We start from the raw sequence: 19028 nt of genomic DNA on the forward strand, positions 1-19028 counted from the left end.
ACCCACTCACTCACCCACCCACCCACCCACTCACCCACTCACTCACCCACCCACCCACTCACTCACCCACCCACCCACTCACTCACTCACCCACTCACCCACTCACTCACCCACTCACTCACCGACCCACCCACTCACTCACCCACCCAGCCACTCACCCACCCACCCACCCACTCACTCACCCACTCACTCACTCACTCACCCACTCACTCACTCACCCACCCACCCACTCACTCACCCACTCACCCACTCACTCACCGACCCACCCACTCACTCACCCACCCACCCACTCACTCACTCTGGTTGTCTCACCCGAATGTCTGACACCTGGTTACCCAGAATGCCTTTCATCCAACCAATCAGATCGCGGCTCTGCTCTTCAGTGAGGGAGTCTGAAGCTGAAGACACACACACAGACACACATAGACACACACACATACACACACACACAGACACACACACACACAGACATAGACACACACACATACACACACACACAGACACACACACACAGACACACACACACAGACACACACACACACAGACACACACAGACACACACACACAGACACACACAGACACACACACATAGACAGACACACACACACAGACACACACACAGACACACACACACACACAGACACACACACAGACACACACACACATACACACAGACACACACACACACACAGACACACACACACACACAGACACACACACACACAGACACACACACACACAGACACACACACACACATAGACACACACACATACACACACACAGACACACACACATACACACACACACACAGACACACACAGACACACACACATAGACACACACACACACATAGACACACACACACACATAGACACACACACAGACACGCACACACAGACACACACACAGACACACACACAGACACACACACATAGACACACATGCACACGCAGACACATAGACACACACACATAGACACACACACATAGACACACACACACAGACACACACACACACACGACCCAGACACACAAAGTGAGTGGTGAGTATCTAGTGAGTGTGAGTGAGTGGATGAGTGAGTTGTGATTTGAGTGGGTGAGTGGGTGAGTGGCTCAGGGAGTGGCTGAGTGAGTGAGTGAGTGGCTGAGTGACAGAGTGGTGAGTGTGAGTGGTGAGTAGCACCTGGTGAGTGTGCGTGGTGAGGTTGTGGGTGAGTGAGTGGTGAGTGAGTGGATGAGTGAGTGGTGAGTGAGTGGATGTGTGAGTGAGTGGATGAGTGAGTGGTGAGTGAGTGGGTGGGTGAGTGAGTGGATGACTGAGTGGTGAGTGGCTGAGTAACTGAGTGGTGAGTGAGTAGTGAGTGTCACCTGGTGAGTGTGCGTGGTGAGGCTGTGGGTGACTGAGTGGGTGAGTGACTGAGTGAGTGAGTGGTGAGTGAGTGGGTGAGTGACTGAGTGAGTGGTGAGTGAGTGGTGAGTGAGTGAGTGGTGAGTGTCACCTGGTGAGTGTGAGTGGTGAGTGAGTGGGTGACTGAGTGGCTGAGTGACTGAGTGAGTGGTGAGTGAGTGGTGAGTGTGAGTGGTGAGTGAGTGGTGAGTGAGTGGTGAGTGAGTGAGTGAGTGGTGAGTGAGTGATTGTGTGAGTGAGTGGTGAGTGAGTGGATGAGTGGATGACTGAGTGGATGACTGAGTGGGTGAGTGAGTGGATGACTGAGTGAATGAGTGGGTGACTGAGTGGGTGAGTGACTGAGTGGGTGAGTGGGTGACTGAGTGAGTGGTGAGTGAGTGGTGAGTGTCACCTGGTGAGTGTGCGTGGTGAGGCTGTGGGTGACTGAGTGGGTGAGTAACTGAGTGAGTGGTGAGTGAGTGGTGAGTGAGTGAGTGGTGAGTGAGTGGTGAGTGAGTGGTGAGTGGTGAGTGAGTGGTGAGTGAGTGGTGAGTGAGTGGTGACTGAGTGAGTGAGTGGTGAGTGAGTGGTGAGTGAGTGGTGAGTGAGTGAGTGACTGAGTGAGTTAGTGGATGACTGAGTGGTGAGTGGCTGAGTGACTGAGTGGTGAGTGGTGAGTGAGTGGTGAGTAAGTGGTGAGTAGCACCTGGTGAGTGTGCGTGGTGAGGCTGTGGGTGACTGAGTGGGTGAGTGACTGAGTGGTGAGTGAGTGAGAGTGAGTGGTGAGTGGGTGGTGAGTGAGTGGTGAGTGAGTGGTGAGTGAGTGGTGAGTGAGTGGTGAGTGTCACCTGGTGAGTGTGCGTGCTGAGGCTGTGGGTGAGTGAGTGGGTGAGTGAGTGGATGACTGAGTGGTGAGTGAGTGGCTGAGTGAGTGAGTGAGAGTGAGTGGTGAGTGAGTGGGTGAGTGACTGAGTGAGTGGTGAGTAAGTGGTGAGTGACTGAGTGGGTGAGTGACTGAGTGGCTGAGTGAGTGAGTGTGAGTGGTGAGTGAGTGGTGAGTGAGTGGTGAGTGAGTGTGGGTGGTGAGTGAGTGGTGAGTGAGTGAGTGGTGAGTGAGTGGTGAGTGTCACCTGGTGAGTGTGCGTGGTGAGGCTGTGGGTGACTGAGTGAGTGAGTGAGTGGTGAGTGAGTGAGTGAGTGGTGAGTGAGTGGTGAGTGAGTGGTGAGTGTCACCTGGTGAGTGTGCGTGGTGAGGCTGTGGGTGACTGAGTGAGTGAGTGGTGAGTGAGTGGTGAGTGAGTGGTGAGTGAGCACGTGACTGAGTGAGTGAGTGGTAAGTGAGTGAGTGAGTGGTGAGTGAGTGGTGAGTGACTGAGTGGTGAGTGAGTGGTGAGTGAGTGGTGAGTGAGTAGTGAGTGTCACCTGGTGAGTGTGCGTGGTGAGGCTGTGGGTGACTGAGTGGGTGAGTGACTGAGTGAGTGGATGAGTGAGTGAGTGTGAGTGAGTGAGTGTGAGTGGTGAGTGAGTAGGTGAGTGAGTGGTGAGTGAGTGGTGAGTGAGTGGTGAGTGAGTGGTGAGTGGTGAGTGAGTGGCTGAGTGAGTGAGTGGATGACTGAGTGGTGAGTGAGTGAGTGGTGAGTGTCACCTGGTGAGTGTGCGTGGTGAGTGAGTGGTGAGTGAGTGGTGAGTGAGTGAGTGGTGAGTGTCACCTGGTGAGTGTGCGTGGTGAGGCTGTGGGTGACTGAGTGGGTGAGTGACTGAGTGAGTGAGTGAGTGGGTGGTGAGTGAGTGGGTGAGTGACTGAGTGAGTGGTGAGTGAGTGGTGAGTGAGTGAGTGGTGAGTGTCACCTGGTGAGTGTGCGTGGTGAGGCTGTGGGTGAGTGGTGAGTGAGTGGTGAGTGAGTGGATGAGTGAGTGAGTGGTGAGTGAGTGGTGAGTGTCACCTGGTGAGTGTCACCTGGTGAGTGTGCGTGGTGAGGCTGTGGGTGACTGAGTGGGTGAGTGACTGAGTGAGTGAGTGAGTGTGAGTGGTGAGTGAGTGAGTGGTGAGTGAGTGGTGAGTGAGTGGTGAGTGAGTGAGTGGTGAGTGTCACCTGGTGAGTGTGCGTGGTGAGGCTGTGGGTGAGTGGTGAGTGAGTGGTGAGTGAGTGGTGAGTGTCACCTGGTGAGTGAGTGGTGAGTGTCACTTGGTGAGTGTCACCTGGTGAGTGTGCGTGGTGAGGCTGTGGGTGAGTGAGTGGTGAGTGAGTGGTGAGTGAGTGAGTGTGAGTGGTGAGTGAGTGGTGAGTGTCACTTGGTGAGTGTCACCTGGTGAGTGTGCGTGGTGAGGCTGTGGGTGACTGAGTGGTGAGTGAGTGGTGAGTGAGTGGTGAGTGAGTGAGTGGTGAGTGTCACCTGGTGAGTGTGCGTGGTGAGGCTGTGGGTGAGGGTTCTCCTTGTAGTGGTCCACCACAATATCTGTCTCCACTGATAGGAGTCGCCTCCCGGAGAAGCTTCCCAGGTGAAGCAGCGTCAGCTCATCGTAGGGGTCATAGCACAGCAGTACCTGGGGGGTCACAGGTCACCACGGGGTCATTAGGTCACCACGGGGTCATTAGAGCTCATCGTAGGGGTCATAGCACAGCAGCACCTGGAGGGGTCACAGGTCACCACGGGGTCATTAGGTCACCATGGGGTCATCAGAGCTCATCGTAGGGGTCATAGCACAGCAGCACCTGGAGGGGTCACAGGTCACCACGGGGTCATTAGGTCACCATGGGGTCATTAGGGCTCATCGTAGGGGTCATAGCACAGCAGCACCTGGAGGGGTCACAGGTCATTACGGGGTCACTACGGGGTCATTAGGTCACCACGGGGTCATTAGAGGTCATCGTAGGGGTCATAGCACAGCAGCACCTGGGGGGGTCACAGGTCACCACGGGGTCATTAGGTCACCACGGGTTCATTAGAGTTCACCGTAGGGGTCATATCACAACAGCACCTAGAGGTCACAAGTTATGGGGTCATTGCAAGTCAGAGGTTATTTGGGGTCATTATAGGTCATTAGAAGGTCATTAGGTCACCAGGGGTCATAGATAGAGAGACAAGAGAGAGACAAGAGAGAGACAAGAGAGAGATAAGAGAGACAAGAGAGAGATAAGAGAGAGATAAGAGAGAGATAAGAGAGAGATAAGAGAGAGATAAGAGAGAGATAAGAGAGAGACAAGAGAGACAGACAAGAGAGAGCTAAGAGAGAGACAAGAGAGAGATAAGAGAGAGACAAGAGAGAGATAAGAGAGAGACAAGAGAGAGACAAGAGAGAGACAAGAGAGAGAGACAAGAGAGAGATAAGAGAGAGCTAAGAGAGAGATAAGAGAGAGACAAGAGAGAGATAAGAGAGAGATAAGAGAGAGAGCTAAGAGAGAGCTAAGAGAGAGCTAAGAGAGAGAGCTAAGAGAGAGAGACAAGAGAGAGACAAGAGAGAGACAAGAGAGAGACAAGAGAGAGATAAGAGAGAGACAAGAGAGAGATAAGAGAGAGATAAGAGAGAGATAAGAGAGAGATAAGAGAGAGATAAGACAGAGACAAGAGAGAGCTAAGAGAGAGCTAAGAGAGAGCTGAGAGAGAGCTGAGAGAGACAAGAGAGAGACAAGAGAGAGACAAGAGAGAGACAAGAGAGAGACAAGAGAGAGACAAGAGAGAGATAAGAGAGAGATAAGACAGAGACACTAGAGAGAGCTAAGAGAGAGATAAGAGAGAGACAAGAGAGCTAAAAGAGAGAGACAAGAGAGAGACAAGAGAGAGACAAGAGAGAGACAAGAGAGAGACAAGAGAGAGATAAGAGAGAGATAAGAGAGACAAGAGAGAGACAAGAGAGAGACAAGAGAGAGACAAGAGAGATAAGAGAGAGAGCTAAGAGAGAGCTAAGAGAGAGATAAGAGAGACAAGAGAGAGCTAAGAGAGAGCTAAGAGAGAGCTAAGAGAGAGACAAGACAGAGATAAGAGAGAGCTAAGAGAGAGCTAAGAGAGAGCTAAGAGAGAGCTAAGAGAGAGCTAAGAGAGAGCTAAGAGAGACACTAGAGAGAGCTAAAAGAGAGAGCTAAGAGAGAGCTAAGAGAGAGCTAAGAGAGAGAGCTAAGAGAGAGCTAAGAGAGAGCTAAGAGAGAGAGAGCTAAGAGAGAGCTAAGAGAGACACTAGAGAGAGCTAAAAGAGAGAGCTAAGAGAGAGCTAAGGGAGAGCTAAGAGAGAGCTAAGAGAGAGCTAAGAGAGAGCTAAGAGAGAGACAAGAGAGAGACAAGAGAGAGACAAGAGAGAGACAAGAGAGAGCTAAGAGAGAGCTAAGAGAGAGCTAAGAGAGAGATAAGAGAGAGCTAAGAGAGAGCTAAGAGAGAGACAAGAGACAGCTAAAAGAGAGAGCTAAGAGAGAGCTAAGAGAGAGCTAAGAAAGAGAGAGTTAAGAGAGAGCTAAGAGAGAGCTAAGGGAGAGCTAAGAGAGAGACAAGAGAGAGACAAGAGAGAGATAAGAGAGACACAAGAGAGCTAAGAGAGAGCTAAGAGAGAGCTAAGAGAGAGATAAGAGAGAGTGATAAGAGAGAGCTAAGAGAGAGCTAAGAGAGAGCTAAGAGAGAGATAAGGGAGAGACAAGAGAGAGACAAGAGAGAGACAAGAGAGAGATAAGAGAGCTAAGAGAGAGCTAAGAGAGAGCTAAGAGAGAGACAAGAGAGAGACAAGAGAGAGACAAGAGAGAGGGAGCTAAGAGAGAGCTAAGAGAGAGCTAAGAGAGAGCTAAGGGAGAGCTAAGAGAGAGAGCTAAGAGAGAGCTAAGAGAGAGACAAGAGAGAGCTAAGAGAGAGCTAAGAGAGAGCTAAGAGAGAGCTAAAAGAGAGAGCTAAGAGAGAGCTAAGAGAGAGACAAGACAGAGACAAGAGAGAGCTAAGAGAGAGCTAAGAGAGAGCTAAGAGAGAGCTAAGAGAGAGCTAAGAGAGAGAGCTAAGAGAGAGCTAAGAGAGAGAGAGATAAGAGAGAGCTAAGAGAGAGCTAAGAGAGAGCTAAGGGAGAGCTAAGAGAGAGCTAAAAGAGAGAGCTAAAAGAGAGAGAGATAAGAGAGAGACAAGAGAGAGACAAGAGAGAGACAAGAGAGAGACAAGAGATAGACAAGAGAGAGAGACAAGAGAGAGCTAAGAGAGAGCTAAGAGAGAGCTAAGAGAGAGATAAGAGAGAGCTAAGAGAGAGCTAAGAGAGAGACAAGAGAGAGACAAGAGAGAGACAAGAGAGAGCTAAGAGAGAGCTAAGAAAGAGAGAGCTAAGAGAGAGCTAAGAGAGAGCTAAGAGAGAGACAAGAGAGAGACAAGAGAGAGACAAGAGAGAGACAAGAGAGAGCTAAGAGAGAGATAGAGAGAGACAAGAGAGAGACAAGAGAGCTAAGAGAGAGCTAAGAGAGAGCTAAGAAAGAGAGAGCTAAAAGAGAGAGCTAAGAGAGAGCTAAGAGAGAGACAAGAGAGAGCTAAGAGAGAGCTAAAAGAGAGAGCTAAAAGAGAGAGCTAAAAGAGAGAGCTAAAAGAGAGAGCTAAGAGAGAGACAAGACAGAGACAAGAGAGAGCTAAAAGAGAGAGCTAAGAAAGAGAGCTAAGAGAGAGACAAGAGAGAGATAAGAGAGACACAAGAGAGCTAAGAGAGAGCTAAGAGAGAGCTAAGAGAGAGAGCTAAGAGAGAGAGAGATAAGAGAGACACTAGAGAGAGCTAAGAGAGAGCTAAGAGAGAGACAAGAGAGCTAAGAGAGAGCTAAGAGAGAGCTAAGAGAGAGAGAGCTAAGAGAGAGCTAAGAGAGAGAGCTAAGAGAGAGAGAGAGATAAGAGTCAGTACCTCTGTCTTGGCCTTGCTCCGTAGGGCTTCATAGTACGGAGAACTCTCAGCCAGCTGCCGACTGGGAGCACAAAGGTAATAAATGTGGGCCTCTCCCCCCACCTCTCCCCCCACCTCTCCCCCCACCTCTCCCCCCACCACCTCACCACCACCCTCACCACCACCCTCACCACCACCCCCATGGTGAGCTGCTCGCCACCGGGTGAGCAGCTCCGGCAGGCTGGTGAGGGTGCCAGCCGGCAGGTCGGACGACTCGAAGCGGAGCACACCGCCAATCTGTTCCTGTGGTGGTGGGGGGGGGAATTAGTGGGGGGGTTAGTGGGGGGGTTAGTGGGGGGAGGGGGTAGTGGTGGGTGGTAGTAGTGTGTAGTAGTAGTGGGTAGTAGTGGTGGGTGGTAGTAGTGGGTGGTAGTGGTGAGTGGGTGGTAGTAGTGGGTGGTAGTGGTGGGTGGTAGTGGTGGGTGGGTGGTAGTAGTGGGTGGTAGTAGTGTGTAGTAGTAGTGGGTAGTAGTGGTGGGTGGTAGTAGTGGGTGGTAGTGGTGAGTGGGTGGTAGTAGTGGGTGGTAGTGGTGGGTGGTAGTGGTGGGTGGGTGGTAGTAGTGGGTGGTAGTAGTGTGTAGTAGTAGTGGGTAGTAGTGGTGGGTGGTAGTAGTGGGTGGTAGTGGTGAGTGGGTGGTAGTAGTGGGTGGTAGTGGTGGGTGGTAGTAGTGTGTAGTAGTAACAGTGGGTGGGTGGTAGTGGTGGGTGGGTGGTAGTGGTGGGTGGTAGTAGTGTGTAGTAGTAGTGGGTAGTAGTGGTGGGTGGTAGTAGTGGGTGGTAGTGGTGAGTGGGTGGTAGTAGTGGGTGGTAGTGGTGGGTGGTAGTAGTGTGTAGTAGTAACAGTGGGTGGGTGGTAGTGGTGGTTGGTAGCAGTGGTGGGTGTAGTGGTGGGTGGTAGTAGTGGGTGGTAGTGGTGAGTGGGTGGTAGTAGTGGGTGGTGTGGTGGGGTGTGGAGGTAGTTAATGACTGAACCCGTGTGGGTGGTAGTGGTGGTTGGTAGTAGTAGTGGGTGGTAGTGGTGGGTGGTAGTGATGGGTGGGTGGTAGTAGTGGGTGGGAGTGGTGAGTGGTAGTAGTGGGTGGTAGTGGTGGGTGGTAGTGGTGGCTGGTTGGGAGGTTAGTGGTGGGTGGATGGTAGTAGTGGGTGTAAGAAGAGGGTGGTAGTAGTGGGTGGTAGTGGTGGGTGTATGTGGGTGGTTGTAGTGGGTGGGGGGGGGGAGGGTGCGGGGGGTTGGTGGGGGGGGTGAGGGAGTGTGGGTGGGAGGGGGGTGGGGGAGGAGGGGGGGGTGGTGGGGGTAGGGTTATAGTAGTGGTGGTAGTAGTGGGTGGTAGTGGTGTGTGGGTAGTAGTAGTGTGGTGGGTGGTAGTGGTGAGTGGTAGTAGTGGGTGGTAGTAGTTTTAGTAGTGGGTGGTAGTAGTGGGTGGTAGTGGTGAGTGGTATTGGTGAGTGGTAGTAGTGGGTGGTAGTGTGGGTGGTAGTGGTGGGTGGTAGTAGTGGGTGGTAGTAGTGGGTGGTAGTAGTGGGTGGTAGTAGTGGGTGGTAGCAGTGAGTGGTAGTGGTGTGTGGTAGTGGTGAGTGGTAGTAGTGGGTGGTAGTAGTGGGTGGTAGTGGTGGGTGGTAGTAGTGAGTGGTAGTAGTGGGTGGTAGTAGTGGGTGGTAGTAGTGGGTGGTAGTAGTGAGTGGTAGTAGTGGGTGGTAGTAGTGGGTGGTAGTAGTGGGTGGTAGTAGTGGGTGGTAGTGGTGAGTGGTAGTAGTGGGTGGTAGGTGGTGAGGGGTGGTAGTAGTGGGGTGGTAGTGGTGAGTGGTAGTAGTGGGTGGTAGTGTAAGTGGGTGGTAGTTGTGGAGGTGGTAGTGGGGTGGTGTAGTGAGTGGTAGTAGTGGGTGGTAGTAGTGGGTGGTAGTGGTGAGTGGTAGTAGTGGGTGGTAGTAGTGGGTGGTAGTGGTGAGTGGTAGTAGGGGGTGGTAGTAGTGGGTGGTAGTGGTGAGTGGTAGTAGTGGGTGGTAGTAGTGGGTGGTAGTAGTGGGTGGGTGGTAGTAGTGGGTGGTAGTAGTGGGTGGTAGTAGAGAGTGGTAGTGGTGGGTGGGTGGTAGTAGTGGGGGTAGTAGTGGGTGGTAGTAGTGAGTGGTAGTGGTGGGTGATAGTACTGAGTGGTAGTAGTGGGTGGTAGTGGTGGGTGGTAGTAGTGGGTGGTAGTGATGGGTGGTAGTAGTGGGTGGTAGTGATGGGTGATGGTAGTGGTGAGTGGTAGTGGTGGGTGGTAGTGGTGAGTGGTAGTAGTGGGTGGTAGTAGTGGGTGGTAGTGGTGGGTGGTAGTAGTGGAGTGGTAGTAGTGGGTGGTAGTAGTGGGTGGTAGTGGTGGGTGGTAGTAGTGGGTGGTAGTAGTGGGTGGTAGTAGTGAGTGGTAGTGATGGGTGAGTGGTAGTGGTGAGTGGTAGTAGTGAGTGGTAGTAGTGGGTGGTAGTGGTGGGTGGTAGTAGTGGGTGGTAGTAGTGAGTGGTAGTAGTGGGTGGTAGTAGAGGGTGGGTGGTAGTGGTGAGTGGTAGTAGTGGGTGGTAGTGGTGAGTGGTAGTAGTTGGTGGTAGTAGTGAGTGGTAGTAGTGAGTGGTAGTAGTGAGTGGTAGTAGTGGGTGGGTGGTAGTGGTGAGTGGTAGTAGTGGGTGGTAGTGGTGGGTGGTAGTAGTGGGTGGTAGTGGTGGGTAGTAGTGGGTGGTAGTAGTGAGTGTTAGTAATGAGTGATAGTAGTGGGTGGTAGTAGTGGGTGGTAGTAGTGGGTGGTAGTAGTGGGTGGTAGTGGTGGGTGGTAGTAGTGGGTGGTAGTAGTAGTGGGTGGTAGTAGTGGGTGGTAGTAGTGGGTGGTAGTAGTGAGTGGTAGTAATGAGTGATAGTGGTGAGTGGTAGTAGTGGGTGGTAGTAGTGGGTGGTAGTAGTGGGTAGTAGTAGTGGGTGGTAGTGGAGAGGGTAGTAGTGGGTGGTAGTAGTGGGTGGTAGTGGTGAGTGGTAGTAGTGGGTGGTAGTAGTGGGTGGTAGTGGTGAGTGGTAGTAGTGATGGTAGTAGTGGGTGGTAGTAGTGGGTGTTAGTAGTGGGTGGTAGTGGTGGGTGGTAGTAGTGGGTGGTAGTAGTGGGTGTTAGTAGTGGGGGTAGTGGTGGGTGGTAGTAGTGAGTGGTAGTAGTGGGTGGTAGTAGTGGGTGTTAGTAGTGGGTGGTAGTAGTGGGTGGTAGTGGTGAGTGGTAGTAGTGGGTGGTAGTAGTGGGTGGTAGTAGTGGGTGGGTGGTAGTAGTGGGTGGTAGTAGTGGGTGGTAGTAGTGGGTGGTAGTAGTGAGTGGTAGTGTGGGTGGTGTGATGTAGTAGTGGTGGTAGTGTGGGTGGTAGTAGTGAGTGGTAGTGGTGGGTGATAGTACTGAGTGGTAGTAGTGGGTGGTAGTGGTGGGTGGTAGTAGTGGGTGGTAGTGATGGGTGAGTGGTAGTGGTGAGTGGTAGTGGTGGGTGGTAGTGGTGAGTGGTAGTAGTGGGTGGTAGTAGTGGGTGGTAGTGGTGGGTGGTAGTAGTGGGTGGTAGTAGTGGGTGGTAGTAGTGGGTGGTAGTGGTGGGTGGTAGTAGTGGGTGGTAGTAGTGGGTGGTAGTAGTGAGTGGTAGTGATGGGTGAGTGGTAGTGGTGAGTGGTAGTAATGAGTGGTAGTAGTGGGTGGTAGTGGTGGGTGGTAGTAGTGGGTGGTAGTAGTGAGTGGTAGTAGTGGGTGGTAGTAGTGGGTGTGGTGGTAGTGGTGAGTGGTAGTAGTGGGTGGTAGTGGTGAGTGGTAGTAGTTGGTGGTAGTAGTGGGTGGTAGTAGTGGGTGGTAGTAGTGGGTGGTAGTGGTGATGGTAGTAGTGAGTGGTAGTAGTGGGTGGGTGGTAGTGGTGAGTGGTAGTAGTGGGTGGTAGTGGTGGGTGGTAGTAGTGGGTGGTAGTGGTGGGTAGTAGTGGGTGGTAGTAGTGAGTGTTAGTAATGAGTGATAGTAGTGGGTGGTAGTAGTGGTGGTAGTAGTGGGTGGTAGTAGTGGGTGGTAGTGGTGTAGTAGTGGGTGGTAGTAGTGGGTGGTAGTAGTGGGTGGTAGTAGTGGTGGTAGTAGTGAGTGGTAGTAATGAGTGATAGTGGGAGTGGTAGTAGTGGGTGGTAGTAGTGGTGGTAGTAGTGGGTGGTAGTAGTGGGTGGTAGTGGAGAGTGGTAGTAGTGGGTGGTAGTAGTGGGTGGTAGTGGTGAGTGGTAGTAGTGGGTGGTAGTAGTGGGTGGTAGTGGTGAGTGGTAGTAGTGGATGGTAGTAGTGGGGGTAGTAGTGGGTGTTAGTAGTGGGTGGGTGGTAGTAGTGAGTGAGTAGTGGTGGGTGGTAGTAGTGGGTGGTAGTAGTGGGTGGGTGGTAGTAGTGAGTGGTAGTGGTGGGTGGTAGTAGTGGGTGGTAGTAGTGGGTGGTAGTAGTGGGTGGTAGTAGTGGGTGGGTGGTAGTAGTGAGTGGTAGTGGTGGGTGGTAGTAGTGGGTGGTAGTAGTGGGTGGTAGTAGTGAGTGATAGTAGTGGGTGGTAGTAGTGGGTGGTAGTAGTGAGTGGTAGTGGTGGGTGGTAGTAATGAGTGTTATAGTGAGTGGTAGTGGTGGGTGGTAGTAGTGGGTGGTAGTAGTGGGTGGTAGTAGTGAGTGGTAGTGGTGGGTGGTAGTAATGAGTGTTAGTAGTGGGTGGTAGTGGTGAGTGATAGTAGTGGGTGGTAGTATTGAGTGATAGTAGTGAGTGGTAGTGGTGAGTGGTAGTAGTGGGTGGTATTGGTGGTAGTAGTGTTAGTAGTGGGTGGTAGTAGTGGGTGGTAGTAGTGGGTGTTAGTAGTGGGTGGTAGTGGTGAGTGGTAGTAGTGGGTGGTAGTAGGGGGTGGTAGTAGTGGGTGGTAGTAGTGAGTGGTAGTAGTGAGTGATAGTAGTGAGTGATAGTAGTGGGTGGTAGTAGGGGGTGGTAGTAGTGGGTGGTAGTAGTGAGTGGTAGTGGTGAGTGATAGTGGTGAGTGTTAGTAGTGGGTGGGTGGTAGTGGTGAGTGTTAGTAGTGGGTGGTAGTGGTGGGTGGTAGTAGTGGGTGGTAGTGGTGGGTGGTAGTGGTGAGTGGTAGTGGTGAGTGGTAGTGGGTGATAGTAGTGGGTGGGTGGTATTGGTGAGTGGTAGTAGTGAGTGGTAGTAGTGAGTGGTAGTAGTGGGTGGTAGTGGTGAGTGCTAGTAGTGGGTGGTAGTAGTGGGTGGTAGTGGTGGGTGGTAGTGGTGAGTGATAGTAGTGGGTGGTAGTAGTGTTAGTAGTGGGTAGTAGTGGTGGGTGTTAGTAGTGAGTGGTAGTAATGAGTGGTAGTAGTGAGTGGTAGTAATGAGTGATAGTAATGAGTGATAGTAGTGGGTGGTAGTAATGAGTGGTAGTAGTGGGTGGGTGGTAGTGGTGAGTGTTAGTAGTGGGTGGTAGTAGTGGGTGGTAGTGGTGGGTGGTAGCGACCTTGACTTGTGAGTCCGTGCTCGTGATGAGACCCTCCCTAAGGAAGACTCCAAACTCAGCGTAGAAATCGTCATAGGCCTGGGGGTCTCGCTTCATCCGCTCAGCCAGGTGACGCAGGTAGCGGACCTCTAGCACGGAACCTACTCTCCTGTAGTACACACACACACACAGTGACACACACACACACAGTTACACACACACAGTGACACACACACACACAGTTACACACACACAGTTACACACACACACACAGCGACACACACACACACAGTGACACACACACACACAGTGACACACACACAGTGTACACACACACACAGTTACACACACACACACACAGTGACACACACACACAGATACACACACACACACAGTGACACACACACAGTGACACACACACACAGTTACACACACACAGTTACACACACACAGTTACACACACAGACACACACACACACAGTGACACACACACAGTGACACACACACACACAGTGACACACACACAGATACACACACACACACAGACACACACAGTGACACACACACACAGACACAGTGACACACACACACACACACAGTGACACACACACAGACACACACAGTGACACACACACAGTGACTCACACACACACAGTGACACACACACAGTGACACACACACACACAGTGACACACACACAGATACACACACACACAGATACACACACACAGTGACACACACACAGTGTACACACACACACAGTGACACACACACACACACACAGTTACACACACAGACACACACAGTGACACACACAAAGATACAGTTACACACACACACACACACAGTGACACACACACAGAGTTACACAACAAAACAAGGATACACACACACAGTTACACACAGATACACACACAGTGTACACACACACAGTTACACACACACACACAGTTACACACACACACACACACAGTTACACACACACAGTGACACACACACACAGATACACACACACAGACACACAAAGATCCCCCATATAGCCTTAACAGACTGTAGGGGCAAGTGCTGTTAGCGAGCACCTATGAAGGCCGGAACGGTACACGAGGGGGTGGGTGGCCAGCACCACACCCGACCGCCTTTGTCTCCCTAGTGGCGATGTTTACACACCACACCAGGTACTCATTTGAGGCTGAGTCGACCTAGGGGAGGCCCGGGCCCGGTTCAGATAATCGTCACTGGTGTTGGCTGTGAGCGGGAATCGAACCCGGGTCACCAGGTTCATAGCGCAGCGTAGCGCTAACCACTACACTACCGCTCCCCACACACACACAGTGTCACACACACACAGACACACACAGTGACACACACCCAGACACACACACAGTGACACACAGACACACACACAGTTACACACACAGTGACACACACTCAGTTACACACACACACAGACACACAGTGACACACACACAGTTACACACACACAGACACACAACAACAACAACCGCCATTCGCCACTAAGTGGCGGTGACGTCACCACGACGCTTGTGCCAGGCTATGTGCACCCTGAGGCCACGTGAAGTGTCGAACGCCCGCTGGCAGGAGGTCACGGGGCAGACCCAGGTGCCACGGGTCGACTGACTGAGATGACTGGCTGATGCACCACCTGTGCCCCCTACTGTGCCAACCTGCTGTGCTTTAGCCACCCGGCGCTCCGCTCGTTGTTGTGAGCGTCGCTCCTCCGCCCTCCGTTGTTGTTGGAGGGCGACTGCCTCCAACTGCCCAGTAGCATCCTTCACGAGCCTCCTCCACAGAGGCCGATCTTGACACCGCTGGTACCAGTCATTGGCAAGTCCACTCAGCTCCACGTCCTCCTGTACCACATCACTCCATCTCTTCTCTAGCCCGTGCCGCGCCCGCTTAGCCCCCTCAATCCGGTCGAACAAAAGCTGTTTCGGCATGCGGTGGCTGGGCATGCGGGCTACATGACCCAGCCAACGCAGCCTTGCCTGCCGGAGGAGCTCACCGATGGGACCTTGCCCAGATCTTTCCAGGATTTGTGAGCTCCTCACACAATCCCGTCTGGTTAAACCCAGGATGGATCGTAGGCAGGCCAGCCTAAATGTTTCTAACCAGCGAAGATGTTCCATTAGGGGTGTCCACGTTTCGCAAGCGTAGAGAAGGGAGGGAATGACCGTGGCTGAGAAGACCTGAAGCTTAGTGCGGAGCGACAGACCAGGTAGCTTCCACACAGCGTTACGCAACCGATGAAAAGATATTGCCGCTCAACTGATTCCGAGTGAGAACTCTGCTGTTAAACTGGAGCCGGTCATAAGTACACTGCCCAGGTATGGGAAACTCTCCACTCTCTCCACAAATGCCCCATCACCGATTGGGAGTTGTGGGGGTGGAGTGTCCGATGGTACAAAATACCCAGGCAGGTGCTTAGTTTTGGTGGGGCTGATGGTAAGGCCCCACCTCTTAGTGGCACGCTCCAGTCTCAGCAGCAGTGTCTCCAACTCCTCCTCTGAATGAGCAGCTATTACCAAATCATCGGCATACATAACGTGGTTGAGCAATAGGGAGCCATCCCTTGACCGCACCCGGGCATCGATCAGCCTCCCATTATATCTGTACCATATGGAGATTCCCCTGGTACAGCTATTGAAGGCTTCACGAACTACGTGGTCAAAATAGATGTTAAATAATGTGGGAGCCAGAGGACATCCCTGTCACACCCCAAGGTGTACAGGGAATGGCTCTGACTCCCAGCCACGTAATTTTACCCGGGCCCGTTCACCATCATGAAGGTCCTTAATGATCGTGAGCAGAGGGTCAGGTACTCCAAAAGCACGAAGAACAACCCAGAGCCCAGGCCTACTGATGGTATCAAAGGCCTTGACCAGGTCAATAAAGCAGAGATGTAGGTCTTGCTGGAATTCCCTACACCTCTGCTGTAGCAGACGGACAGAAAATATGGCATCTGTGCAGGACCGCCCTTTCCTGAAACCGCATTGGGGCTCCGCAAGCCTCTCCTCAGCGTGCATGGCAAGGTGATGTTGAATAATCCTTGCCAGGCTCTTTCCTGGCACACTGAGAAGTGAGATGCCCCTGTAGTTTGTACAGTCTGTGCGGTCCCCCTTCTTAAAGAGGGGGACCACCAGGGCATCCTTCCAATCCTGCAGAACCCGTCCAGTGGTCCAGACTGTTGTTATGATGTCATATAGGGCAGTCTGTGCACAAACGCCACCCTCCCTCAACATTTCGCTTGGGAGATCATCTCTGCCCGCTGCCTTTCCTGGTCTCAAGACTCCGAATCGCCTTCAGTACTACTTCAACAGATGGCACTTCAGCCAGCCACTCACAGGGGGCGACTTCTTCCAATATTTGAGGCACCGCAGACTCAGCAGGGTCATCCTCACTTTGTGCCACGATGTTTTCCTGGCTGAGGGATTTTCCCTCCTCCAGGACCTCACAGAAATGCTCAGCAAATCTGCAAACCTGTTCCTGGGGGTCGGAGATTGGATCACCGTTTTTTCCCCTAATGATGGTAATAGGTGTGGTGCTGCAGGTTACTTTTTTGATGGAGTTAAATAGAGATTTGTGATCACTGGCCACTGAGGCAGACTCCATCTCCTTAGCAACCCGCGACCACCACCCATCCTTGCAGCGCCTCACGGCTCTCCGAACCTCCGAGCGAAGGCTGCGGTAAGCCTCCTCATTCTCTGACGTGGGATTCTGTAGCCGATGACAGTGGGCCTGTCGCTTTTTCTCAACCATCCTGAACAACTCCTCTGTCATCCAGGGTGTCTGGGTAGGTCTGGACCGCGTACCCAAAGCAGCCATTGCAGCTGCATGAGTCACAGTCCTAAACCTCGCCCATTTACCCTCGACATCAGGAGGAGTCGGGGACGATGCCAATCCCAGCCGCAAGCGATGATGAAATTCTCGCTTGCAACTTTCATCAGATAACTGAGACCAGGCCACTTTAGGTTGGAATGGGGTCCTGGGTGTACACCCACCACCGGAGTGGAAGAATGGCAGGCGCATCTTACAGATGACTAGTCGATGGTCAGAGGGCAGATCAGCTCCACGGTAAGTCCTGGTGTCAAGGACATGGGCTCGCATCCGCTGGTCCGTCACTATGTAGTCCAGCAGATGTTCTTGCTTGGACCCGGCGTGCATCCATGATGTTGTGTGGATGCGCCGATGCCGGAACAGCGTGTTGGTAATTACAAGCCCATGGGCTGCACAAAAATCTAGCAGCCTCCTACCGTTGTTATTGAGCTGATCTGGCCCATGCCCTCCAATCACTCCAGACCAGGTGCCAGTATCATGACCAACTCGGGCATTGAAGTCACCCAACATGATGACTCTATCCCGAGGGGCCACTTTAGCCAGCACCTGTGACAGGAGGTCATAGAAGGCATCTGACTCATCGGCTTTGCCTGCATCCCTCCACGGATGTTCGTCTTCGGTGGGGGCATAAGTAACCACGACCACCACTCCGCGCCTCCGGTTGATGGGAAGGCGAGCCCAAAGTAGCCTGGGGCTTACAGCTTCCCACACCTCACCGCCACGCTCCCACGCCCCCTTCATTCTTTTGTTCAAAAGAAGAGCCACACCCTGTTGTTTGGCAGTCTGCTGCCCCGAGTAGAGGACTGTCCACCCCTCATGGTGGCAGTAGCCAGAGCCGGTCCACCGGACCTCCTGAATGCCACAGAGATCCAGGCGGTACCGGTCCAGCTCCCGACAGAGGAGTGGCAGCCTCTCCTCCGCAGTGAGCGTTCGAACATTCCACGTGGCCACACGAAGTGGCTTTTCGTTGTTTCTGGAGGAGCCCCGAGGGTAGAGATTCAATCTCCTGGCTCCGCCAATTGCGGTTTGGCCAGGAGACGTCATAGACGCCTGTCCCCCCGGGGCCTCCGGCGCAAGCTTACTAGTTACATATTTAATTCGTGGTTTAGTGGTAATTTATTAAAGGTGGAGGGGTTACCAGCCCCTAGCACCCGTCCAGAGCCCCCGTTTAGCCCCTGTGGTGGACACATATGCCATGAGGGGAGGAGCCAATCGGAATTGGCCCTCCCCCCACAGCATTGTCCGCAACAGAGTTGCCTGTCCGGCACCACGAGGAGGTAGGGGGTTGTTTTGCCGGACCACACAGACACAGACACACAGACACAGATGCACACACAGAGACACAGACACACAGAGACACACACAGAGACACACACACAGAGACACACACACAGAGACACACACACAGAGACGCACACACAGAGACGCACACACAGAGACACACAGATAGATAGAACTGAGAGAGAGACAAGAGAGAGCTAAGAGAGAGCTAAGAGAGAGAGATAAGAGAGAGACAAGAGAGACAAGAGAGAGACAAGAGAGAGACAAGAGAGAGATAAGAGAGAGATAAGAGAGAGATAAGAGAGAGATAAGAGAGAGACAAGACAGAGACAAGAGAGAGAGACAAGAGAGAGAGAGAGATAAGAGAGAGACAAGAGAGAGACAAGAGAGAGATAAGAGAGAGATAAGAGAGAGATAAGAGAGAGACAAGAGAGAGACAAGAGAGAGACAAGAGAGAGAGATAAGAGAGAGACAAGAGAGAGATAAGAGAGAGAGACAAGAGAGAGACAAGAGAGAGATAAGAGAGAGATAAGAGAGAGATAAGAGAGAGACAAGAGAGAGACAACAGAGAGATAAGAGAAAGATAAGAGAGAGACAAGAGAGAGATAAGAGAGAGATAAGAGAGAGACAAGAGAGACAGAAGAGAGAGATAAGAGAGAGACAAGAGAGAGACAAGAGAGAGACAAGAGAGAGACAAGAGAGAGACAAGAGAGAGATAAGAGAGAGATAAGAGAGATAAAACAGAGACAAGACAGAGAGACAAGAGAGAGATAAGAGAGAGATAAGAGAGAGACAAGAGAGAGACAAGAGAGAGACAAGAGAGAGATAAGAGAGAGCTAAGAGAGAGCTAAGAGAGAGATAAGAGAGAGATAAGAGAGAGATAAGAGAGAGACAAGAGAGAGATAAGAGAGAGACAAGAGAGAGATAAGAGAGAGATAAGAGAGAGATAAGAGAGAGATACGAGAGAGATAAGAGAGAGATACGAGAGAGATAAGAGAGAGATAAGAGAGAGACAAGAGAGAGACAAGAGAGAGACAAGATAGAGATAAGAGAGAGACAAGAGAGAGACAAGAGAGAGATAAGAGAGAGATAAGAGAGAGATTAGAGAGAGATAAGAGAGATAAGACAGAGACAAGACAGAGAGACAAGAG

At 52.0% G+C, this 19028-nt stretch overlaps 1 protein-coding gene across 4 annotated transcripts in view; it reads right to left on the reverse strand.

Annotated features, from left to right (window-relative positions):
- LOC142922840 (heat shock protein 75 kDa, mitochondrial-like) overlaps nucleotides 1-19028 on the reverse strand; it is a 74941-nt gene that overhangs the window by 18952 nt on the left and 36961 nt on the right. For all 4 annotated transcript variants that reach the window (XM_076063777.1, XM_076063778.1, XM_076063780.1 and 1 more), the window contains exons 12-15: nucleotides 12763-12910; nucleotides 7230-7511; nucleotides 3782-3932; nucleotides 313-398 (exon numbers count right to left, since the gene is read on the reverse strand). In XM_076063777.1, coding sequence (XP_075919892.1) covers nucleotides 313-398; nucleotides 3782-3932; nucleotides 7230-7511; nucleotides 12763-12910 — 667 coding nt within the window. The remainder of the gene's footprint in view (nucleotides 1-312; nucleotides 399-3781; nucleotides 3933-7229; nucleotides 7512-12762; nucleotides 12911-19028) is intronic.

This window comes from Petromyzon marinus, unplaced genomic scaffold, assembly GCF_048934315.1.
Source record: "Petromyzon marinus isolate PM22_M1 ecotype Great Lakes invasive population unplaced genomic scaffold, UKy_Petmar_22M1.pri1.0 PM_Scaffold_188, whole genome shotgun sequence".
NCBI lineage: Eukaryota > Metazoa > Chordata > Hyperoartia > Petromyzontiformes > Petromyzontidae > Petromyzon > Petromyzon marinus.